We start from the raw sequence: 27,481 nt of genomic DNA, 5'->3' as shown, positions 1-27,481 counted from the left end.
GAAGTTAGTCTCTGTTTCCATCCAGTCTTCGTTCATGATTAATATAGGATTCAGTTGAAAATCTTTCAGGATTTGCAAGTGCCCCTTAAGATCTCCTTGTTGGAATTGTTTCGTACGTTTAAGCCTAAGAGCACCTTTTTCCGCTTCAAGTTGCACATATTGGTGCAGGGGTAGAAGGTATAAAAGAGCATCTAGGGCTTTGGAAGGAATACTGGGCATTGCTCCAGTTATTGATAGGCATGCCAGACGTTGTAGTTTATCAAGCTTTTTCTGAGCTGATATTTGTGTTGTTTTAGGCCACCACACTAACGATTCTCCTCTAGTTTGCCTTCCAAATTGCCATCGTAAACCACACCTTCTCTCGATTCAATCACGCACGAAAAGCATACTGAAATGATATTGTGGTGGTGAAACCGATTCATTTTTCGTGAGGCGTCGTGCACAAATTACGTAACGCGATAAGGGGGGAGGGGGTAGATGTTGCGTTACTTTCTGTTTATTAGAGATAGGAAATTGCGTTACGTAAGGGGGGGGGGGGGGGAGAGGGGTTCAAGATCTGGATTTTTAGCGTTACGTAATTTGTGCACGACGCCTGAGGACATCGACAAGACAACATCGTTACTGAACGAGCTGAACGGCGAGGGATCGAGGGATTCATGACCTGACCTGACCTGACCTGAAATGCAATCAGTTTGTTTTAACTGTGAGGGAGCGCAGAAAAGCCGATGCTGATACTCTTGTGACCAAGAGAGTATCAGCATCGAAATACGGTTCCTCGGGAAGACATCGAAGCAGCCGCCACACACACACACACATACACGCGCGCAACTCTTTTCGTTTGCTGGTTATTGAGAATAAACCTGGAAAGAAATGATCGTTGCTGAAAAATAATCTGCCAGTTCTCCTTTGAATTGAAAATTACATTCAAGCGAGTTTATTTTAATTTTTTCTATCCATATAATACTGCGACCACATACATTTGGTTTTGTGGTTTGTCAATCAAGTGCAGTTAACAGGAAAGCTTCTGAAGATTATTCTTCAGAACAAGGTTTTTTGTATCCAATATTGGATGCATATAACCATGAGCCTCCAACGTAATGCTCTCGTTTTTGAAGCCACCCAAATATTTATTTATTCATTCATTCAGGATGGATTTAGATTCAACTTCAAACAAATGATCCCTAAATCAACGATAGTCCTACGTCACCCTTGCGGTTATACCATAGATATAACCCACTTCCTGTTTTTACTTTTGAATTAATCCCAGCGTACGCAATCGCTTGATAGGTGACTTCTGATGCTGGAGTAAGCTCTTTCTGCAATTGCTAAAACCATCAACAATCCTGTTGGAATTTGAACATATGCGAAGAATAATTGTTTGATTGCACTGAATGTGTATTATGATTTTAATTTTTTTTCAATTTTTGATAAGAAAGCAAGAAATGGATGAGATTACTCTAAATCAGGGTTTCTCAAAGTGGTCGAAACAAGGTCAAAACAAATGAAAATTGATTTAGGGGGTCGACGAGATCTAAAAATCGACATCTACGTGAAGCACTTTGTTACAATAATGACTAATATTTTAGTAGAACGAATGAAGCCATGATCAAATTCAAGTACAAACAAACATAACAAGCTTGCATTTAGGTTGCAAGTTGTTTGCAAAATAAGATGAATTCATTGTGAACAATGCGCTGAGCTACCAAGTTCGGATCATTTTGGTTTACCACCAAACATACTTCGTTCATGGAGGACCTCGCTCCAATGTAGCATTGCCATGCGACAGAATGAGGATCTCTTTGACAAAGTCAGACAAGTTTGTATATTCTTTTCCCGCTGCGCCTATGAGTTTCTTCACCCACAAATGGTCCAAACGTTCTTCTTTTCGACGATAGTTTTTAAGCATATCGCACGAACCCAAAGTATCACAAAACTCGAAGAATTCCTGTTTACTTTTGTTCGCCACGATACCACTGATTCTATTGTTCAATGTTCAAGAGCGAAATGTTCTTTCGCTCTTGAACATTGCGCCTTTTTGCAAACTATAAACGCTGGATACAACAAATACATCGTGTGTATATATAGGTGATCGTTCCTTCATTTTTCGAAGAAATTACAGTACTACATCTCTTTACAGTTCTGAAAAATAATAATATATTTATTTTATAAACTTGATTGTTTCCACAACACTGTTGATTGCAACTTTTACAGCGAATCTTAATTCAATTTTAGCCGCTGCTTAGCAGAAACGAATCATCGGAAAGATCGACGTTTATAAGGGACTTCAGATTCCCTCTCAAAAGTGCTGGCTTGATCAATTTATTCATTACTGGTTTAAAAAGACGGGTGGGTAATGTCGGGGACATAACCGGAGTGACGTAGGACTATACAAAGGGGACAGCTTTTGCTAAATGTATATTTTAAATATATTGTTTTATTTTCTTCTCCTACGTGAATACCTACCTATCTACCTGAAAAATGGATCCGGATCCGTATATCCGTCTCAGTCGCGCCGTATGTTGATGAAAGTAGTCGTCTCGGACCTGTGTACGGAATAGGAGAAGGGGTCTTCCAGCCTGTTTCTCCAGGCAAGTACTCAATCAGCAACAATATTTCTGTCCCTCATGAGCCTCTGGTTTGCAGCCATCGACAGAATTGCCATGTTGACGAGGTCATCCGGTCATCTCCGAGACGCACAACTCAAAGCATTTTGGAAGTCCCCTCTACATCCGTCACAGTCGCGCCGTATGTTGATGAAAATAGTCGAAGTCGTCTCGGACCTGTGTACGGAATAGAAGAAGGAGACTTCCAGCCTGCTATTCCAGGCAAGTACTCAAGCAGTAACAATATTTCTGTCCTTCATGAGTCTCTGGTTTGCAGCGATCTGGTACAAGAGGCTCCCGTCGTGAATGATTTGGTCATAGCTGAACATCAATTAAAGATCTATTACCAGAACGTTAGAGGTCTACGCACTAAGATAGACGACTTCTTCCTTGCTGCACAGGACTCTTGTTACGATGTCATAGTGCTCACCGAGACATGGCTCGACGACCGAATTCAATCTACGCAACTGTTTGGTAGTTTGTACACCGTTTTTCGAACCGATCGAAGCCCTAAAAATAGTGCTAAATCCCGGGGTGGTGGTGTTCTCATCTTGTTTTTTGAGTTGTTGCTTAGATCCTACACCTGTATGCGATACATTGGAGCAGTTATGGATTAGGATAAAGACACCCACCGGTAATGCCAGCATCGGAGTGATCTATTTACCACCTGATCGAATAGCAAATGTTATTGACATTAAAAACCATATCAGTTCTCTTGAAGCGATTCTTTCGAACTTGAATGTCTCAGATAGCGTGATTCAATTCGGAGACTACAACCAATCCAATCTGGTTTGGTCAAGCTTACCGCACCACCTTCCGGTCATCGATATTCTGCAATCACGATTCTCACCATCTTGCTCAATTTTGCTGGACGGACTCAGCCTAAATGGCCTTACTCAAATCAATCCCATTGCTAATCAAAACTCCCGTATTCTTGATTTTGCGTTGGTTAATGATAGCATCATAAATAGAAGTACCGTTTGCAATGCAGCTGAGCCACTGATCGAGCTCGATCGTTATCATCCCGCCCTGGAACTAACTGTTGAAATGCAACTCCCCACAGTATTCGTGGATGTCATTGATCTACAAAGCCTGGACTTCAATCGTGCTGACTAAAACCTATTGCGTGAGAGACTTCTTGAGATTGACTGGCAAACCCTCGAAATCGCAACCAGTATAGATGACGCAGTTGATTACTTCAACGAAAAAGTAAATCAAGCTATTGCTAATTGTGTTCCTCTTCGTCGACATCCCCCAAAACCACCGTGGTCCAATCGTCGATTACGGCAGCTAAAACGAATGAGATCATATGCTCTGCGAACTTATTGTCGTTCCCGCTGTCCAATGTTAAAAGTCGCCTTCACGCAAGCCAGTAATCGTTATCGACTGTACAACCGTCCTCTTTACAAGCGTTACGTGACTCGTACCCAGCGCAACCTTCGTAGGAACCCGAAGCAATTTTGGTCTTTCGTGAATTCCAAAAGAAAGGAAAATGGTTTGCCTGTGGAAATGCATCTCGATGATAGGCACACCAGCACGCAGCCGAGAAAATGTAACCTTTTCGCGGAACACTTCCAGACTGCATTCAACAATTCAGTTGCATCGAGTTCTCAAATAATTGCCGCACTTGATGAAACTCCTAGGGATGTAATCGAGCTCAATACTTTTGAAATCTCAGTGCACCACGTAAAATCAGCCATAGACAAATTGAAGGCTTCCAACTCTGTTGGCCCTGATGGAACTCCGGCCTGTGTATTGAAAAACTGTGCTGACGCTCTTGTATATCCTCTGGCTGTTTTATATAGAGCTTCTCTGGACCAAGGCAATTTTCCCACTTGTTGGAAATTTTCTATCATGTTCCCAGTGCACAAAAAAGGTGATATGGCTGACATTGGAAATTACCGTGGTATCACATCACTTTGTGCTACTTCGAAAGTATTCGAGATCATCGTATATGATGCAATGTTTACCAGCTCTCAACGCTACATCTCCACAGAACAACACGGATTCTTTCCAAAGCGATCTGTATCAACGAATCTTGTTCAATTCATCACCACATGCTTACGTGGCATGAACTGTGGTGCTCAAATCGACGCTATCTATACGGATCTCAAAGCAGCGTTCGATCGTGTTGATCATGAGATATTATTAGCAAGGCTGGCGAAAATTGGAATGTCTCCCGCTTTCGTCACATGTTTCAGATCCTACCTGTGTGATCGCATGCTGTGTGTCAAAATCGGATCTGAATTATCTGAAACATTTTCCAACTCATCCGGAGTACCACAGGGGAGCAATTTAGGGCCACTGCTATTCGTATTATACATAAACGAAATCGACATAATCCTTCCACCTGGATGCCGGACATTTTATGCAGACGACGTTAAGATATATATGATTATAAGGAGCCTGCACGATTGTTTGGAACTTCAAAGAATGGTAGATCGTTTTGAAATGTGGTGCACTCACAATTTCATGACAGTCAGCATCTCAAAATGTAGCATCATTTCCTTCCATCGAAAGACCAAACCAATTGTATTTGACTACTCCATCGCAGGACAATCTCTGTCAAGAGTAGCTCAAGTACGAGACTTGGGCGTTATACTGGATAGTGGCCTGACATTTCGAATACACTATAGTGACGTTATCTCTAGAGCAAATAGGCAACTTGGGTTCATTTTCAAAATCTCAACAGAGTTCCGGGATCCTTTATGCCTACGATCTCTATATTGTTCATTGGTGAGATCTATTTTGGAGGCAAGTGTGCTTGCTTGGTGTCCATACCACGCTAATTGGATTGCCAGGATTGAAGCAGTGCAGCGGAAATTCGTTCGATACGTTCTCCGCTCTCTCCCGTGGATAGATCCGCTTAACTTGCCGCCGTACGAGGATCGGTGCTAGCTTCTCGGTCTTCAAACCCTTGAAAAACGATGATCTGTAGCTCAAGCAGTTTTATGGCGAAAGTGCTGAAAGGAGAAATTGATGACCCGAATATCCTCGCCGAAACCAATTTCTATGTACCAGAGAGAAGACTGCGACAGCGAAATTTCTTACAGCTTGGTACACGAAATGTAGAATATGCACAACATGAACCAATTCGATATATGTGCAGTATTTTTAATGACAATTTTGAGCTATTTGATTTTTACTTGACTACTAAGACGTTTCAACAACGACTATATTCAAGACGATAACTGTTTGTAAATATTGTTTATTGTGTGAAATTTTGTTCGTAGAGTATAAGAATTGAAATGTTCAATAAGACAAAAAAAAGTCAGTTGAAGAAATATTAAAAAAATAAAATAAATAAAAGACCCCAACCACCGATAAGTTCTAGAACAAGCATAAACAAAATAAATCAGTTTATATTATATGTTATATTATGTCACTGTAGAATGCATTGGTATTGTGAAAAACTTTTAATAACTCTTTGAAAGGTTTAATGGCCCTGAAAAGCGCCGTGTTTTACGGTGGTTGGTTTTGCCACCAAAGCAGTCTGTATAAACTTTTTCCTTCTTCTACCTGCTGCCGTTTTGCGTTTGCCACTCGCTGAAACTAGTTGTTGTCACCGAACCGAATGTGCTCTGCTCTGCAGGCGCGTTTTCTTATTGTCGTGAACAGCTTTGCAAGCCAACTCGAGCACTCCGGCGGCCGAAACTCTATAACCGTTGTTAGGTATACTGGTGCTCCGGCACCAATCCGTTCGGCCTAGTTACCCTTGCGGAGTAATCAGTAAATGGGACCAACTGGGAACTGCAGACCCGCACGGTTCGAGTGGGACTTTGCCTTTCCCTTAACTTGTCCTCCTTTGTCACGTCTACACGTCCACGTTGCTGCTTGTGTTGTTTTGTTGATGTGATGCGATGTGAAACGATGCCATACAACCACACTAATTTACGGTTTGAAAGAGAATGATATATTTTTCAGCGGGTCCGCGCGTTTTATACTTTAGCGGTACACGCTCACAGGATAGAGACAAATCGGCAGACTCAGCCAAGTCTCAGTCTAACGAGACGAACGAATGAGCGTTAAAAGGCAGCGATGGCAAAAAAATACATTCATTACGATTTGTTCGCTCGTTGGATTCACATGCAGTCTTGAAAGGGTCCTTTTCAGGATCACAAAATTATCTTTAATCTAAAGAGTTTATTGTTTGGTTATCACTCGATATCCCCATCTTGTTCGGCTAAACTTTCCTGTTTAGCGATTGAGTTTGCCACTCGCCACAGCTTTCACAGTTGGAAAATTTCTTCCCATCCAGCTTGTGACATGTTGTACAGTAAATTATATTTAATGCGACGTGCCGAAGTACCACTCAGTGTCGCATTGGAGGCGATTTTAACCTGTAATTGAACATTTGCGATGGCAGTGGTACAGTGTCGACTTTCAATGTGGTCATAATTTGGACCCCGTATTCTATGTTTACAAAAATGTCCAACTAAATATGTCGCATTACAGGTCCGTCCAATTAGCTAAATGTCGACTGTACTTTCAATCTAGAAGCAATTTAAGAATTGGTCAAAATTGAATAATCGGGAAAGTCCCCAACCATCAATAAGCTCAGAACAACTGCCAAATTCTCATACTCATCATATCCTGGCAAACAAATTATGAAAAAATTAATTTGTGTTTTATTATTATTTGGGATATTGTTTTAGAAAGCAAACTGTATTTCTGTAACTCTTTTTTTGAAGGTTTAATGGCCCTGAAAAGCGCCGTGTTTTATGGAATGGTTCCAATTTAGAAAACTTAGTACTCGTGGTTTAGAAAAAAACATTCCGAACGCCCTCGATGCCGCCTTGTTCTGGATTTGCCACCAAAGCAGTTTGTACAAAGAACAAACTTTTTTATTATGCTACCTGCTGCCGTTTTGCGATTGCGTTTGTCACTCGCCACTCGCTGCAACTGCCTGTTGTTGTCTTGATGTCCACCGAACCGAATGTGTTCTGTTCTGAATGCGAGTTTTCTTATCGTCGCGAGCAGCTTTCCCAGCCAATTCGATCACTTCGGCGGCCGAAACTATATAACGGCGGCTAGGTGGACTGGTACACTGGTACTAACGCGCTCGGCCTAGCTACCCTTGCGAATACACCTACGGGGAATTGCAGACCAACACGGTTCGAGCGGGATTTTGCCTTTCCCTTCACTTTTCCTCCTTTGCCATGTCCAGACATGGCTGCTTGTGTTGGTTTGTTGATGTGATGTGATGCGAAACAATGTGGTGTACGGTTTCGATGAGAATGATCGTTACAACAGCGGAGCGGGGATTTTTAAGCTGACTGGCTGGCTCGAGAATTATGCATGTGTGAGACTGCGACCAATGTTTCGTTCATTTTTTTTCTTTTTCCTTTCCAATCGTGCTTCATTGTATTTCGCTGCTGCTCTGGTTGCCCGTTTTGGTCGGTACGGTTTGAGGAGCACAAAATGAACCATTCTAAAATGGGCGCATACTGCATTTGGACAATGCTTGATATTTCACAATTATTCATTTATTTATCTCAAGAAAAATGAAATGTTATTCGTTATGATAGATGCGTAGATATATTTCCTATCAATTGATGCAAAAACCTTTGCGATCTATTGAGAAATGCTCGAGTTATAAGCGTTCCAAATCTTGCATTTTTTCCTACTTGTTCAGTGCCTAGATTTTCATTTCACCCCCTATATCTTCCGGTTAGACGTAGTCCTACGTCAAAAGTTCGTCAGTTCGAATAGAAAAGGTGCTATAGGCTCGTCACTTTGAAAGCTCGTCATAAATGGTTGAACTGCAGCAGCTGATGTTAAGAAAACACCCCAACAATTTATCCTCAAAAGCCTCTGCAACTACTCTAAAGGTACTGGCTGTGAAAACAGCAGCGAAGCTCCTACGGAAATCTGGATGTGTATCTTTGTATTTACATTCCTTTTGTGCTTAGACTGTGGCTACGTAGGTTTTAAGGTACGGCAGCATGTCCAGGGCTATTTATACCATCGGTTGGGTCGATCATCGCATCGATGTCGATGTCGGTTGGGTCGATCATAGCATCGATCCAATTATTCAAGAATACTCCGCACATCTTAACGGAACGTTCTCAAACAGGCTGTAGAAACACTGGAGGAATTCATAAATTTTCCAAACAGTCTTTTTTATTCCTTCTTGAATGAATTGTGATAACTTGCAAACTGCAGCTACCTATATTCGTGAGCTCGTAGTTTTGGCTGCTTTGGATTTCACGAATTTCTTCATTCAACTGCTTCACTACTTTCCAATTAACATTGGGACCGTCAATGGTGAGTAGACCCACTTCAAACCAGGTTTAGCTTCAAAATATTTCTTCAATCCGTCGAACAAGTCCAGTGCACGCGTTGAGCTTAGAACAGCTGAGCCAATGTACCTGGATTCCACCGTTCCCTTCGTTACATTCCAGTAACGGATGCTAACATACATCTGTTGCTTTTGTGAAATCTTATTGAACGTTTCGTCGAAGCCGATAACGATATCCTTACAATTTTCGAGTAAACGAAGAATACCATTCTAAAAGAACCGTATGTGATCAGGTGACTCATTTCAGTTCTGCTGAGATGTATCTTTGGTACTATTCCACTGTCCGGAAACATATGCGGTAAGAGCTTAGCACTAGAGCACTAGAGTTTCATGGGATCATGTCTACCACTTGCTGAGGAAGATTGCCCAAATGAGCTCACGACCTTACTCGTGTGTGCATTCTGCGTTTCAGTGGAATTGGACTAATTACAATTGTCTTGAATTGTATCCACGATTGCGATTTTCGTTGAATCTTCTTCGGCAGCACCTATTTTCATTTTTATTATTTTTAGTAATTGATTTCTTAATACTCACGTTTTTCAACAGCCAGAATTGAAAATCAATCGAAAGAAATGGTGTAATTCTTTATGTTTGTGTTTGTTGGAAGATGAAAAATCAATCTTGCGTCGACTAGAGACTCTGACTCTAGACGGGTGTGTCGACGAAAACTCCGTTCACTCTTTGATTGAGTATCAATGTATATAAAACAAACAAGAGCACTACATTTAAATAACAATTGAAAATATTAATCCATCTGATTTTTCCTGGTTTCGTATGAAAGTTCCTGGTTTTTCCGGTTTTCCTGGTTGAGTGTCTATCCTGAATGATAATACACTCATCGACTAATTTAATTCAAGAGATTGCAACGTGATTACACAGTGTAAGTGAACTTAAATGAAGTGTTGAAAAATAATTCAAACGAGCGTAGCGTTCAGGATACTTGGATACTTTTCTATACAATACTGTTCATTTGCCACATTAATTTGATGCATGATGCGGCTACTTGATGAGTTTCCCCAACACAGATTTCAATGGGTTTGGGGAAATCGGCATTGCGAAATATATGTAAGATGTGGGTACTTTTGTACTCGCATGCGTTTCTGCAGACCGGAATGGGTTCCCCATAACAGACTTCAAAACCAAGGAATCTGGAGAAATCGACATTGCAAATATATGCAAAGTGCGGGTACTTTTGTACCCGCATGCATTTTTACGCTCGGGAATATGTGCAGAGCTGTATGAACACAATGCTTTGGTTCGGTTATTCAAGACTGCATTGGAAGCCATTCCTCGATGTCTTCAGCTAATTGAACTTCTACGTATACCGTTTGGCAAAATTCTGATAACAATTTGCTTCGATAACGTCGATAACGTCGATTGAACAATATGCGTTCAACTTACATGTCAGTGTAGTGTAGTACTTAACCCACCCTCCCAGTGTTAAACCATATCAGCAATAGAGTAGTGACATACATGTATAGAGCCAGATGATAGTAGCCACAGGGAGAACTGTCATGAATAAACTCTCTTTTTGTGTTTCATACGAATCGATATAGACGTGTTTTTGAATTCAAAGAGATCCGGATACAACAGTCAGAATCAAAACTTAGTGCTTGAAGTTTAACAAATCAAGCAAATCAAAATTTGCGGTTCAAGAAGTACGTACACTTGGGAGATGCAACAAATTCAGAGGGAAATGTAAGATACATTGATCGTTTAGCCATTCTTTCGTTCACATATTTTGGAAGTCCACGAGAAATGAATGAAATGAGGTCGGATGGCATCATGCCATACGACTTGCAACAAAGAACGTAACTTTTCACAATACATGAATTGACCTACATTGGGATTTGCTCGCATCTGAATTCGGAAATTGTTTCATTTAATCACTGGTTTAATCAATACACTCAAATGTCTACTAAGCCAACGGTAGTCCTACGTCAACCTTGCGGTTGTATTTTAGGTATAACCCACTCATAGTTTTTGACGTAGGATTGCGTTTTTCAGGAACATTTTTATTTTTACTTTGCGGTTTTAAAGTTAGTTTCAAAAATTAATTACCTACTTAAGTATTTGTAAGTAATGTGTATTTAAAAATAATATTACACTTGATAATTACTGAATTTCATGTATATATTTATTATGTTGAATTTTAATAAGAAAAAAACTAGAGATTCTTAAAGAAATTTTGCTATGGGGGTCTTTGGTATCACTTCATTCTGGAAAAGAGGTCTCTCGCCCAGAACAGTTTGAGAACCCCCGCTCTAAATAAACTAAGCAAAAATAATCGATTTTTTTGAACCGTCGCACGGATATAAATTCGGAAATTCTCCGTCCAGGATTTAATTATAGAGGACATGTGTAAACGATGTAAAATTGAAAAATAATTCGACCCCGTCAACAATCGTTTGCAACTTTCGTAGACTGTTTGTATTTGTCCTGACGTTGACATTTAATTTGTTCGCACTGTGATGAAAAAAGATCATTCTTCATTACACATTCGTTATGTGTAATTTATATTCCAATTTGAAAGCCACAATTTAACTATCTAGCTTTGCAAACACAATTCATTCAATGCATCGTTCTCAGCAAAAAAAAAACTACCTCGACACATACACACTCCATCCGCCAGGATGGAAGGAAACACGACGAAACGCGCGCGCTCACCTTTTTGCGGACAGTGCGTGTGTTCGCCGCATGCCACGCCCCATTTAAATTTAAAGCCCAATGGCAAAAAGTCATAATTTATACCCCGCCGTTGTTTATTTGCAAACTCCAACGACTACTACGATGACAGAAGAAAAAACAACACCACCATGAAGCCCCGATCGAACGAAGCGACGAAGACGACGAAGACGACGACGCGCAGGAATTTAAATCCCCGCTGTGATAAATGAAATGAGATGAGCAAAAAAAAAAGCCGAGCCTTGGACTGTGCGACCGAAGCGAAGCCCGGCTGCTGTGATGCTCACGTTGCGTAGGATGACAATCGAATGGGATGGGATGGGATGGGATGGGGGGAAATAAAAAACGAATCTCCCGGTCTCCAGGTTTGTGGGCGGGGGTGGTTTTGCTGGGGGTGGAAAATGGTGAGAGAGAGCGAGCGAGAGAATTGGACAAAAACACGCGGAGTCTGCGTGCCGAGGCTATAAACTTTACAACATCAGCATCCGAACGTTTGCGGCAAGGGGGAGAATTTTATTTCCTCCGGGTCGCAATTTCGCTATTTCGATTATTTCGAACAATTCGATGATGCTGACGATAGTCAAATACTGATGGTCAAATCGCAAATTTCAAACTGACATGTATCCATCAGTCCCCAGTTCCAAGGTCCAGAAGCAATCAAGTGTTTTTCTTCTGTATTCTGAGTGCGTGTTTGGGTTTACACATTTTTACATTCCCTTGGTTTACTCCTGGGTCCGTCACATCAAAGTAATCCAACGAGAGATGGGCAAATGGGTTTGAAGGGCTACACCCGCAAGAAAAAAAAGGAAACGAACGAATCGCGCGGTCTGCTGCGAGATCCACTGGGGACAACAAAGAAAAAAGAGCGGTGGCGAAAAAAAGATACACACACACACACACACGTATCAAAGAAATCAAAGTCAGTCACCGACTTGAAATTAGCATTTTCTGCTTTGATGTTGGACCGCGTGAGCTGATCTCGTCAGCATCGGCATCATGAGATTGCAGGGAAGCTGGAGTGGAAAGGTGACATTATCACAAAGGCGGCTAAGAGTTTTTTTTTATTTGTTCGTTCGTTAGCCAGAGACCGACTCGCAAATGTTGATCGATGGGGAGATGATCTCTTCCAGGATTGGAATTTCGTGTGGTTAAATAGAATTTTTCTGCGCTCTAATAGTGGAGAGGGGTAAACATTCTCCTATGGCCCCGGCATAGACTCATGGAACATTTGTATTTCGCTGAAGCCGAAAGTAGATGGTATATTCATATTCTGGGAATTGTTTCCGGTAGTTTGGGAATAGAAACTTTCTGATGCTGTATTTCCCTCGTTTTCTGCTGACCACAACTTTGAATAGAACGGAGGAAAACTTTCCACTCGTGTATGAATTATTGCTCGAAACAATTTCGAGGGAAACCGACCGCTGTGTGTATGGAGAAAAAAATAAAATCGATTGAAATCGTTCCAATGGGGGGAAATCTTGAAATAAATCTCCTTTTAAGGGCGGCCCGGTTCAACATTTATTGTTTCTTTGATTGATCTTCAATTGGTTGCTGAGGCGATTACAGATCGCCAGTAAGTAGCAAACAATTAGTAGCTGGGCGTTTGTGGAGTAGTAGAAATCTCGTTTCATAATGCAAGAAATCGATAGTCCAATTTCTTGATGGGTTCGCCGAGAGGAGAAGGCCCTGCAGTCGTTAGCCCAAATTACACGGCAATCATAAAAACGACCTTCAAGTGTACCTCCGACAATGACCAATCAATCATTTCGCCCCGTGCGGCCAACTGCGCGGACGTGCGTAAAAAATTGGGCGTCATAAAAAGTGAATTATCACAGCTCTCGGGACGGACACATTGGAGGAAAATATATCAATCCACTTATGATGCGCGTGGATCTTACATATCTTCACTTGTGTAATATATTTAATATCGATCAATTGAAACTTCGCCCTTAGCTTCAGGTTGTTGTTTTATGTTGCCCCGTAGTTTCTCAGTAGTTCCAACATATTTTGTAAGCAAATTGGACTCTACAACAGAATAATTCCCTAATAAATGAAGAAATTGGTGATGTAGTTTGGCATCCATTTCTGTATTTTTAAGCATTATGAATAATTTGAATACAAATATTTTCGTTATACATTATATGCTCCTTGTAACTATAACCATTTCTTGTGATTTTGATGTGGATGATGAAAGATTCACTATGACAAGACTAATCAGAGTACTATAGTTATATCTCGATATAAGGCAACTTTATTTTTTTTCTCTCGTTACGTTATATCGTGTTACGTAACATCGAAGCGAAAAAAAAAATGATTTTTTATAATTTACTAGCTAACTCGGGAAACTTCGTCCCGCCCATTTACTTGATTAATTCTCGAGTAATGCAGAAATTTGTGTTTTATTTGTATGGCAGCCACCCCTAAGAGAGGGGGGAGGGGTATCTAACCACCATAGAAACATTCATTGCAGCCTAAAGTTTCCATATGCCTAATTTGGTTTAATTTGCTTGATTAATTCTCGGGTAATGCAAAAATTTGTGTTTCATTTGTACGGCAGTCCCCTCTAAGAGAGGGGGAAGGAGTATCTTAACACCATAGAAACATTTATTGCATCCTAAAACCTCCACATGCCAAATTTGGTTTCATTTGCTTGATTAATTCTCGAGTAATGCAGAAATTTGTGTTTCATTTGTATGGCAGCCCCCCCCCCCCCCCCTTTGAGTGGGGGAAGGACTGTCTAACCATCATAGAAACATTTATTGCACCCTAAAACTTTCACATGCCAACTTTGGTTTCGTTTGCTTGGTTAATTTCCGAGTAATGCAGAAATTTGTGTTTCATTTGTATGGCAGCCCCCCCTTAGAGAGGGGGGAGGGGCCTCAAAATATCACGAAAACCTTCCCCGGCTCCAAAAACCCCTACATACCAATTTTCATGTCGATCGGTTCAGTAGTTTCCGAGTCTATAAGAATCAGACAGACAGACAGACATCACTCCATTTTTATATATTTAGATAGATGTTGTTTTTTCTATCTTAGTTTATTTTTTGTCGACCTATTTTCGCCACTTCAGTGCCAATCACCGACATCAGGGAGGCGATTACACCTGTTCGTACCTATCAGACCCAACAACTCATGAGCCGGGTTTACTTCTTTCACTTTCCTCCCGAAGGAAGACGTAAGCAGAGATTTTTCGCTTCAAAAAATCCCAACAATACTAGCCGGGAGCCCAGGCCGATCGGATGAGGCTGTTACGCTTACCACACAACCACTGGCGCCGTCCGTTATTTTTGTTGTGTTAATGAGAAATTGTGGATTTTTCCTATATCCGGTATCCAAATATTGACAAATATTGGCCGGATAAGCCGGATATCCCTTTCATCTCTAGCATCAATGTTTGTTTTATAGTTTGTATGTTTTATTTACTTTATCTCCAAATGGAAATTCCTCTGAATTTAGTTCTTGAAACAAAGTAAGTTCAAAGTTATGCTAAATGTTCAAAAAATGCCATAATAATACACCCAAAATTGATTTTTAGCTCATGTTTTGTCATCCTGATTTATGACATTAAATGAGACATAACATAACAGAAAATGTCATGACTCACAAATACCGGTAAGCATTTGAATAATATACATGGTACAGTAAAGTGACCAGGTAGTCAGAGGTCTAACGCGGGACCCAAAAAAACAAAACGTTATGTATATACGTTATGTGAACAAAAACCATAGTTTAGAGCAATCGTCAGAAAACAAACGTAGCGCTGCGCTTGAGTTTAATTTTCATCAGCGCGCGCTCAAAGAAAATTCGTATTCTCTCTTGGTGCGAAGAGCACAAAATTCATAAGCACGACAGCGCAAAATATACCCGGCGCGGAACTCAGATACTAAACATTTCATCTCACTTGTGTGATACGCGTCTCATTCTATACACACACACGCATACACATCAAATTCTAGCGCCCGCTTTGTCTTCGTTCGTTCTAAGTAAAGCATAAAAACAACAGCGCGCCCCAATTTAAACCGTATACGCTTGTGTGAAGAAAAATACCTCAACAGAGAGAGAGCAATCAAGCGCGCAATATAGAAATACGGCGCAAGCAAGGCGCAAATTTCAGCGTAAAACTCAGCTTAAAACTGGGCGTAAGAACGGCGCTGACAACCAAACACTTCACCTGTTTTTCGGAGCGTGCTCATTCGCCAGAGCGCATGTGTGCACAAAGAGTGGGAGCTTAACTGGGTACAATAATCTTGTTGCGCATCAGCACCAAGTTGCATTCTGAACACTGGTTTAGAGAGAAGGAGTTGGACATCCTGAGGCACTTTGTGTCCGCCAGATGTAGCCAATCTGGTATTTGCAACATCCACTCTTTGCCGCTCCTTAAGGTGAAGGTGGAAGCTAGCCACAAATGGCTGCCACAATGGCGCTCATTTCTTTCATCTCCCTCCCTCACCCCTCGCCCGAAAATCAATAATTTTGCGAAACAGTGTGAAGAAAATGATCGTTTTCGCACACTTCCCATCAAGTAATATCAACCAAACTCTAATCGATTACTCACAAGATATTAAATTTTCATCTGCTGTCGCACTGTATAGTGAAAAACGTCGGATAACTCGAGCAAGTGCTCTGAAAGTTAAATTTTCGTTTTTCGATCTTCTGCAATGGTTTTTTTTTGTATTGGTGGAAGCATCGTTATTTTTTCGACACTGATGCCAAACAACATCATCGAAACAGCTATAAAAACCACTCAATAAAATGTTATTCCGGAGTTATAGCGTCCCATGTCATGAAAATCAATAGAATAAAATTGTGTTGATATCAATACAATTATTATTTTTACGTTTAATGGGTCTATAATGTAAGTTTTAGCAACTTTAACATTGGGTAAGAAAATTGTATTGCAGAGCTCGGAACACTGCCACGGCTGCCTATGCTTTCAAAAACAGTAAACGGAAAAGTATTAAATTCAATCTAAATGCCTCGGCCAACGAAGAGAAGGGTTAAGGCTTTCCAACGTGAATATGTGAAAACAATACGATCAACGAAGGAAAATATTAAGGAATTATCAACATCGAGTTACTATGCGGAAGAACTTGTTAATACCAAAAGAGCCCCAATTCGCATGTGTTATAAATTTGCTCATGTTACGCTCGCGTATAATCAGAATCATATGCAAATGCACCTTCTATATATATTTATATTTGCAATTGTTCATCGGAACATATCGTTCATACATTTTACTTTAGTATTGAATTGTTATTTGTTTTTTTTTCAAATGTATTCAAAGACTCGTGTCAATGAAGCGCCACACAGTCTGATAAGTGAATTGATCTATTTGCGTGTGCTTTGCTCTTCTCTCACAAACACTATTACCCCATTTTTACACGAGGGTTTACCTATACTACTACAATGGCTAGCTTCCACCTTCACCTTAAGCCGGGAGATCGAAGCAACCACCAAAGAAAAAAAATCTGAAAGAGAATCTGGCCAAAATGGACATTTTTATGCGGTAGCGTCGACGAGACCGGCCGTATCAGAGCAGCAGGCAATCGCTAAGAAGGAGTAGCTTGAGGTACTGTTGAAAAACTTCTTTCCGGTGAAAGAAGTGAAAAACTTCTTTTTGCTGAACAACTGCTGAAGCATTAGCATTAGCTATGTGGATAGCGTGGTCGTGTGAAATAGCTTTACATTCCAGCCGGCCTTGGTTCGATCCCCCCATTGCCGTCGTATGGACTTTTTTTCGGCACAATTCCAAATGAAATGAGAAAAGAACACAGAAAGAGATGTATGCACGCATTATGTAGCCATTTTTAAGCTTTTAAGACAGCTCTAGCGAATATTCTGGACTAACACAATTTTTTGATAACCATCTGAACAGCAAATCCAGTTAACCTTATTAACCAGCTTTTATTTGGTTCCAAGAACGTTCCTGTAGGACCTACCCACACATAGATATTTCAGTTAGATGAAAAATTACCTCTTCATCTTTGATGACGAATAATTCAATAAACAACCATCGCACCGCAAATCTAAAGGCAGTTTTGAAAACTCCAATAAATTCTGCACATGTGTAATTTGTAACTTCGACGGAAAAAAAGTATTTAAATTTCTTGCATCGATTTCAAAAGAGCTTAAAAACAGGACTTTTATAGTGCTTTACAAATTCCACTTTAATTCTGCAAATATCGGTGTAAGTTTTAATATTTGCATGTAAATTTTTAGCATAGTGTATTCCCTAAACATCTGTGAACATTACGTATTGCTACGTTCAGCCGTTTTTTCTAGCCGATTTTCCAAAGTTTGGAGTAAATTAGATTAAATGCTCATCGTATAATCGTATCAGAAGTACAAAATCCTACGCGACTCTCAGTATGAACGATTCGTAACTTTCGTCTTTATGAGTTTGTGGGTGAAGAGTGCGTGTATGTGTGAAAATACGTATGTATATGTGTCAGCATCATCGCTCCTTACAATATTTGTACCTACAAACGCTCTGTAACGTTGAGTAAGAGTTTTCAAATACATATTACGCAGAGTCGTTTTCGGGTATTCGGGTTCGAATCCCGTTCTAGCCGGGGGATTTTTCGTCAAAGAAATTTCCTTCGACTTGCACTGTGGTCACGCGTATTCTAGAGCTTGCCCCTCGGAGTACATTCAAGGCGTGTTATTTGGCTTAAGAAATCTCAACTAAGTATTAATAAATGACGCTAATTGATGCATACGTTGAGACGGCAAAAGTTCCACAGGAAACGTTAACGCCATTCAAGAAGAAGCTATAATATATGTTATTAGGTGGGAATTTGTCCAGCATTTTTTTCGCCTGAGACATCAACAGTGGTAATAATAAAACAAGTGAGCCATTCAACAAATTAAAGAGGTATGTTTTGCGGGCGGATGCGAAGGTAATTCATGTATTATGCATTCTTTCATTCAACTTCGTTCCCAAAAATGCAACCCAAAATTGTGTCCAATAATTCGTTCTATCTAACAATTTAGCTAATCCTTTTTTGAATGTAAACATGTTGATGTAATCAGATGCAAGACTTCATGTATCACTCAAATTTCATGCAAGGATTCATCAAAGCAACGAGGAAATTGTCACCCATACAGTGATCGTTCGTTAATTGGGCCAGAAAATCAATGCAATTATTGAGTTTTACTCGGTAATTGGATTGCAAAATAGCAAAAGCAATACTTCAAATTGAAGATGACATCTATTATTGAACTGTTTTGCAGCCCAGTTATCTAACGTCCTGTTATAGATAAGTTGAAAATAGTTCAGCTAGCGAATGGCTTCTGTATATGACGGGATGACGAACATCTTAAGCGAGTATCTTCCGGGCTGCGGCACAGCGAAAAATGATATCAATACTGGAAGGAAGGCAGCGATTATCATGCGAGGATTTATTGAGATTGGCATTACATCGCATCACAAAAATGGATCGAAATAAATTATAAACAATCTTCATGGCTCATACTCAATGAGGTACATATAGAGGTGGAGCAGTAGGCGAAGTATATCTGTATTGGCAAGCAAAATATCGTGTCGTAATTATTTGCATTCAATATGGAATGTATATGGAAGAAACAAAACAATGTTGAAAGTACTCACGGTTGCATGATAATTTGAGCCACAATTCTCATGCAATCATTCAACTGTATGTTTTCTAACAGATGACCATTGTATCGTGGCACATTTCGATTGTTTATGTGGTAAACAGGTCCAGAGAACAATCGTATGCTTAGTTCATGAAATCAGTAACATTTTCGGTGAAATTTTTATTAACTGGCGATTATTCTCTCACAACATACACACCGACACTGAGAGCCTTCGAAACATACACTTCATAACGTTAAAATAATGAAACTTCGTTTATATCTATGAACGTGGGGAAGTGAAAATGGCACATGGAAATAGCTCTTTTATCCGTCTTTTTCGACGTGATTTCACAAATATTCACTGCGCACTATCACATTAGCCTCATATTCAGCGGGAACTCTAAAAAAATGTACGTTTTTAATTGATAAATTACTTTCTGAAAACAGCATTTTCACATGGATGCGGTGGGCAATCAAAGATAAACACAACGACTGACGTCACTATTTGAGAAATAGTTATGGCAGCGCATGCTGTGTCGCTCGAAACTCTACCATCTTCATTACCTTTTTTCCAGGACATTGGCTCATACTCAAAATTCTCAATGACTCAATTCCTTCTATGATGGATTGAGCAGTTGAACCGATACGACTTGATGGTGATCATTATTTCACCCAAAAAGCTACTGCTTCCGATGCCTCAGAATAATGATAATAATAATAATAATAAGACAATGGGAAAAAAATCACAATACCATAGCTATCCATTAAAAATAAAGCAACTTCATGATTTCATGTGTATTTTACCTCTATGTTTTCAATCAAATAGGAACCAAAGTAGAATTTATTGAAAATATCTACCAAATAATAACTGTGCATAAAGTTTAGATCTGTTTTCTGCATCATATGCCTTAAGCGTCCGAAATATGATTCGGAACGGTATGTGTTATACTGATATTCTTTAATCATTTTCAGTTAGACAGTTGAACTTCCTACCTGAAGCTTATTTTCTTTTTTTTTGTTCGTTACAAACCGTTTGACGTTTATGAGTACATATAACAAACGGTCTTTTTCTGGGCTACTATTTGGAGTTTCAAAAGAGTTAAACTAACATTTTTTTGAACAATGAAAAGAATTACATTTAAAAAAAAACAACTGTTCTCAACAATCACCGTCCGTGCCGTCAAGCTCAGACCCTTCTACTTTTTTTCAAAAAAAAAAAAACAAAAAAAAAAACTGTTGAAGATGATTTTTATGCAGTACTCGACCTTCAGAGAAGAAAGCTGAATGTTCAATATCTGGTTAGCATAGCGCGTGGGATAGCAAATGGATAACATTGGAATGTGTTATCTTACCCGCTATACCAGCTACTTCAACATAAACATGTGGGATTGTCAAAAAAATAGGCGTTGTTCTGCGGGAACACGACGTCAATTATTTCTGGACTAATTGAATCGTTTGTGTGAGAAACCTCATAAACGCCATTTTTATCAAAATTGTTTTTTTGGCAGATTTTGAGTCGACTATCAAAATTTCAGCAAAAGTTAATTCTACGAACCCCCTTGAATTGGAGTTGCAAATCTTACGATTTGAGCTGTCTTTATTTTATTATGCTGACTGTTCCAAACATGTATTCCATGTAACGGAGAAACATGTTGAGTGATTGAAGAATCTTGAACAAGAACTGTGTCTGAATATAATTTTATATTATAATGACGAGTTTTGTTAAAAATACTAGGAAATTCATAGTGAAATTTAATTTTAAAGGGTCTAGAGGTAATCAATCAATGAAAAGTTCTGCGATTAGACCCACAAATGTTCGCTTGGCAGGAAAACATGAATTTTTTTTTTTTTTCCAAAATATATATTTCTATCAAGGCTCATATGGCGTTAGCCTCACGGGGCCGGGAGTTCAATACTTTGACAATTATTCTTATTATCTATGTTAGTAATATGTAACCGATTACTCGCGGTTGGCTCGAGGTTAGTATTACAAGTGTTTTCGTAATTGTGATGTTGCTGTCTTCAATGCTCTGTACGTGTGCCCGACACGGGATACTTCCTATTGGGATGCAGCTGACCATTAATCAGCAACGCCCCCCTAGTCTGTACCTCATATCTAGCGTGGTGCGTCTTTCTCGACTCGAGGAATCCAGGATAGAATGGTCATTAACCGGCGCAATCATCAGTTCATGTTGAGTTGTTATGAGCGGTACAACCTTTGGCTCTTGTTGAATCATCAGTGGACTGCACAACCTTCGGCCCGTGTATCTGTAAAGAGTGTGTGTATGTATTGCCGCGACTAAGTAAAAGTTTATCGATCGGATAGGAGGGATATAAAACGGGGACACAACGAAGGAAACATCATCAAACGTTGACATCGGCGTTTCTGAGGAACAGGTATAGATGAAGCAGAAGATCAGGATCACGGCTACCTAAGATATCCCGGACGGGGATCTCCGATTGTCTGCCTTGTGCTCTCAGTGCTATAGAGAGCTGAGAGCGAGCAGTATGGAACCGGATACACGCCCAGACAACATGCTCGATGTCGTGGTAGCCATCGCCACAATCACAAAGATTGTTTGCTGCGAGCCCAATGCGATAGAATGTTTGAATTTATTTATATCAAAATATCAAAAATATCAATTTTGGGCGGAACGATGTTCGCCGGGTTGGCTAGTAACTTATAAACATCCCCATTTTTACTTGGTATGAACATTATGAACATGAAAAATACATAATAGTGCATTGAGTCTCTTCAAAACGGCTAAATACACCACTAATTTCTCGCTTTTTTGAGAAACCCCACCAACTTTGAAGCGCTATATTTGAAGCTTAACCTGTATATTGATGAAGTTGTGATTCCAAATAATATGTTTTGGGTCTAATAATCGAACCTCATACCAACAAATTGGAGGTCCAGGTCAAAATTTTGAGAAAAACAGTTTTTTTTTGTCATTTTCTCGCAAGTGCGTCAAATAGACTTATCTCAAACAAAGGATCCAATTGTGGACGTTTGTCGTGAATCGCTTTTTTCGATTTGTCCAGTACTTGTTGGAATTCTTCAACTGGTTGCTTGGTAGAAGGTCATCATACATATTACATGACTTTCTTGGGCTGAAGGTGGTTTATTTTCAATGTTCTGCTTGATTCAAACGCAATCTGTAAACTAATTTCGAATACCGTTCTGAATCATATTTCGGACACTTTCTTCTAATATCTTGACATGCTTAATGCACTGATGATATAACTATAAAATTAATATCACAATTGCTTCTTTAGAGTGATCCCTTGATCCTTTCCATTTCATATGAGAACTACATTTGAATTATAACATATTCGGCAAAAATCTATCAACACTACTCACTATCGTTTGTGTTTGACGTTTGCATGGCGTGAGCACGTAGAATTTACCCGTTCATAAATATTAAAATTTCTCCCGTGTTTCATCAGTTTTCATCACCGTTAACAGTTTACTGTGATTGCATGGTAAGTGTTTCGCAGTTGATAATAAAATATAATCAAGTGTAATGTAATTTTCGTGCAAAAAATTACAAAATAAAGTGTCCGAAATTTGAATTCAATCTGTCCGAAATTTGATTTAGTTTCCGAAGTTTGATTTTTATTCACTTCATTTGAAAAGCATTTTATTCGATGATTTTTTTATGTTTTCAATCAAATAGGTACCAAAGTAGAAAGTTTAAAAGCATATTGATCTAATTTATTAAAAATATCAACCAAATAACACCTGTGCATAAAAGTTTAGACCTGTCTGCGTCATAAGCCTTAAGCGTCCGAAATATAATTCAGAATGGTACATGCAAAATTGACCATTGATCAATGTTTTTTTTTTCGAGTGAATGCTACACTTTTCTCATATGTTGCGAAAACTAAAACGAAAAGTATGTCCCACTGCCAGCACAGGTCAAAGTGATGTGTTTGGATGAAAAATGACAGGATTATACAAAGTATCCGTCGCTCGGTGCATGTTTACGCATATCGTTTGCAGATGACCCCTCTTGATAGCTAGGCTCACGTTTCTGACAGTCTGGCCTCTGATAGAAGCCGCTGCCGATGAGAGAAAGCAAAAAAAAAACTAGAAATGACCATCATCATAATCGTTTTGCAAAAGTGCTACATGTCACCGAAACATGCCATCCGGGACGACGAGTTAATGATGCCTCGGTATCATGTAAATCTCTGGCAAAAGGCACGGATGAAACCCCAACTGACGCAGGGAAATTATAACGCACAAGTTTCGGGGGAAAGTTTGTTTCCCTCCCACTTCGGAAGGCACGTCTGTTACGAATCGATAAGGAAATGCAATTATTCTAATCTTCAAATCTCCAATATATGCCGGGAAGAGTGAAGGTAAAATTAGAATTCGAATCCTTACGAATGCCGTTCCGGGGCAGGGGAGGCCATTACTAATACAAAAAGTATACTTCAGCATCTTTCGTCCTGGATGGGTGGCGTGGGTTATATCGCTCCCCTCGCGTATTCTTGCTCTCGTTTAATTAAACGTTCGTGTGCGTGTGCTTGTGAATATTTAATTTATTACTTTCATTCTTTTCCAGCATCTTCCACTCGGAGCGCTGCGTCAGGGCCAGATAAGCTCAGTCACCCAGTCAGGGTGGGTGATTATGTTCCCTCCCGACCCGAGAGCAAACATGCGACAGGCATATTTAAATTATTCCGCCTTGGCCTGCTGCTCGGATCTCCAATGGCGGAGGCTGCTTGGATCGCAAGACGCTCTCTGGTTGCTGTTTCCGTTGCTGGCGGAGACGGTTGCTTGGATAGGTATTTTCTGCACCTTATTAAATCATTCTAATGAACCATTCTATAAATCAGGGACAGCATCGCATCCTAGCGAAGCGTGAAATTATCTGCTTCGTTTTGTTTTCAGTACACAGCACACGGCTGCCAGGATGGCCCGGACACTCCCCGAAATAAAACGGCAGTAGTAATTGAGACATCGCACACACATCCCACATACATCATCCAAATAGATACAGTTAAGTGCGGAGTTTTTGGCTCCCGCCTCTTAGCGAACGGAGCACAGATTGGGGGGAACCGTCTGGCTAATCAACCCTCTCGACTAATAACTCTGCACATTCGGTCATTTGCCATCTGCCGGATTCACGAGAACATAGGATGACCACCGGCGTGGAACAAGGCAGCATTGTTTCGACTTGGTCTCCAAATCAATTCTGGCTTCTCGAAACTCGTTCACAGTAACGTTTGCAAAATTGTCACCCTAGAAATCCATCCCAATTTCGCCACTCCAGTCGATCGCATCAACTGCGTATCCAATTACCGCTAATGTGCCATCATTACAACGACAATGGCGACGATGACCGGCGGCGGCGACGGCCACAAACTGATATTCCGAGGCGCGGCGAAGTCACGTGCCTCCGTAATGCCGCGCATTTAAAGAAATTGATTACCCCATCGCTGCCACAGCATAGTGTGTACCATATTCATAACCCCGAAAACTGGGGAGATACTGCTGCTGCTGCTGCTGAGGGAGACCCATCGCAATAATGATAACCATAATATCTAAAAAAAAGAGAGCACACTAGCACCAAGCACCAGCAAGCAATCAAATAATCTCGAAGAAGTTATTATTCAAGCGGCATGACCGCAGCGCCCAGCATCCATATCGGCCACACCATCTTTTTTTGTGCGCCCTGTACTGTGCATGTAAAGGACACGCACCCTTCTTAAAATGATTCCAAAAAAATAAAATAAGCACAACTGCGTCGATTGCGCTGCGAAGGGTGAAACCCACCACAAAAGTGAGACATTTTGCTCGCAGGAGATGTGCGGCCAGAGGGAGACGAAAAAAAAAATCTACGATCCGAATTGAAGGGGATTGAAATCTGCGGCTTGCTGAATTACAATATCAAATATTATTATGATTATGTTTATATTCGTTTTTTACGATTGCGATTGCCGTCGCAGTTGAGTTCGATTTGTGGATTTGCGCGGTGAGGAGTGGCGGTGAGTCGGGCACTTACCAAGGGAACGATTTCTAGTTGATTTATAATCGTTTTTTTGGATGGGAGGACGATGTAATGGCTTTGTTCTATTTCTACGCAATATCTTGATTGGTGTTCAACGCTGCTCGTTTAGAATAATTGAAATACTGTTCCTTGCATTTGATTTTCAAATTTCAGAAGAAATCTTGTGAGATTTCAACCCTTATTCCAAAAAACGATTGAATCAGAATTATTCGAACGGAACGCGATTATGCATTCTGCATTACGATCAACACGATTCGAACACGATTTGATCGGAAATCATCCGCAATCCGTTCGTCTTTTAAATATTTTGATTTTGCGCTAAGAATGAGGAATGAAGACCACATTAGCCGACATGCTTGAAAATTTGCAGAGATTTAGTTTATATTTTTCAAACTTTTTTTTTTTTTGCAGACTTGTCTCACTTCTTAACTAGGCGAACCTAGCCAGAATTTTCACCTGGCCCCGGGCTTCTGAATGCCAAAGGGCGATTAGACTCTGCGGAATGCACGTATCTGCATGCTCGTGCTGTTTTAGTCCTGACCGAGGCATTGTCGGACAATTCCAGTTCCAGAGAGAACGACTGGAACAATTCTTGGGACCTCCCTTAGCCCCCACAGTTCCTTGAGCTCCACGGCCAATGGTCGGTACTTGCAAATTTTGCGACCGTGGGTGTTGCGCACAACTTCGATGTGACAACGCACCTATATCAAAACCCTATGTACCAACCGTAACGCACAGTGACGTAGCACAAGAATTAGAAAAAGCTATTGTATGATAAAGGAAATCAGATAAAGGAAAATTGAATAGCGCAAATTCAAAAAAGGCGCCAAAGAAAAGTCGCAGATAGAACATAAGTGTCGTAGATAGAAGATAGAAGATATTGAAATAGAAATACGAAAATTGTGTTCAAATTAAGAGATATTAAGGTATTTCAGTGTACAGTACTAAAATATTTACATTCAAAAATACTTTCAATTCAGGCTTATCGAGGAGGGAAAAAGATATTGAAACGTATAACGAAATATCAGGAATTATCGAGAACCTACAAACGTAAGGATTGATTTATTTCGATAATTGTGAATTAATGTGAATATTTTGTAGGGAAATTTTAATATTTAGTGCGATTATAATGTATTAAAATTTCCCTACAAAATATTCACATTAATTCACAGTTATCGGAATAAATCACACACATTGGAGCGCCAGTTGTCGGTGAACGGGCCACGTTGTTGTGGCGCTCGGTGTAGGCTGCGTTGGCCAAAACGGGACAGCCTCCCATAATGTGCTCTATGTTTTCACCTGGTTGATGGCACATCCGGCAAATGTCATCAACGTATTGATGCCAGACGTACCGTCTGCAGTTTCTCGTTGGCATTATCCTGGCCTGGATGGTTATCATGTCGGCTTCTACTACTGAAGACAGTTCACCACGCGTTAGCCATAAATTTGATGCGGCCTTGTCGACGTGTGGCCGGTCCAGTTGATGGGGGTGGGCACCATGCACTGCCTTCTGCTTCCAAGCTGCAATCTTCTCCTCCACTGTCTGCAGATTGCAGTTGAGTTGGTACTCCGCTTGCGCTGTATCCTCTGTCAGCGGCGCAGACAGCCCGGTATAGCGCGTTTTGCTAAGTACTCGCGCAGTTGTCGTACCTGGGCAACACACAGTGCAGATATGTCGACTATTCCAAGTCCCTCTTGAGGATGGTGCTTTCCGGCCTCTTTGAATGCTTTCCTCATCCTCCTCTCAAGGTCCTCTAGGTCAGTTTTGCTCCATTTGACTGCACCAAAACGGAAGGTCAGTAGGGGAACCGCGAATGTGTTGATCGTGCGTACCTTGTTCCCCGCGCTGAGGAAAGTCCTCAGAACACAGTTCACTCGACTTTAGAACTTGTCTCGCAGCTACGTCTTGATGTCGGAGTGACGAATCCCGGTGAGCTGTCTTAATCCAAGGTATTTATAAGTTTCACCAAGAACCATGTCTTGTATAAACTCGCCGTCATAGACCTCGTAGCCTGCGGATTCGATGAGTTGTCCTTTCAGCAGATGGACACAGCTGCACTTGTCGAGGCCGAACTCCATGCAGATGTCCCTGCTTATGTCTTCGACAACCCGGATAGCTACACCTAGGCGCTGACGTGAATCAGCATAGACCTTGAGATTGTCCATGTAGAATGTATGGGTCACTTCTTCGTGAGCGCCTTCCTTTCTTATAGCCATGACCGTTTCTATTGAGCGTCCTACTGAGGAGGTTCAGTGTCAGACAAAACCAAA

The 27,481-nt window shown here is 40.5% G+C and overlaps 1 protein-coding gene across 1 annotated transcript in view; it reads left to right on the top strand.

Annotated features, from left to right (window-relative positions):
- The window catches only part of LOC129779814 (uncharacterized), an 88,909-nt gene that overhangs the window by 41,325 nt on the left and 20,103 nt on the right, over positions 1–27,481 (top strand). The window contains exon 2 of the mRNA XM_055787526.1: positions 23,762–23,984. Within this exon, the coding sequence (XP_055643501.1) occupies positions 23,762–23,984 (223 nt within the window). The remainder of the gene's footprint in view (positions 1–23,761; positions 23,985–27,481) is intronic.

This window comes from Toxorhynchites rutilus, chromosome 3, assembly GCF_029784135.1.
Source record: "Toxorhynchites rutilus septentrionalis strain SRP chromosome 3, ASM2978413v1, whole genome shotgun sequence".
Lineage (NCBI taxonomy): Eukaryota > Metazoa > Arthropoda > Insecta > Diptera > Culicidae > Toxorhynchites > Toxorhynchites rutilus.
Note: the sequence above shows the minus strand (reverse complement) of the source record. Positions and strands in the feature narration are given on the sequence as shown.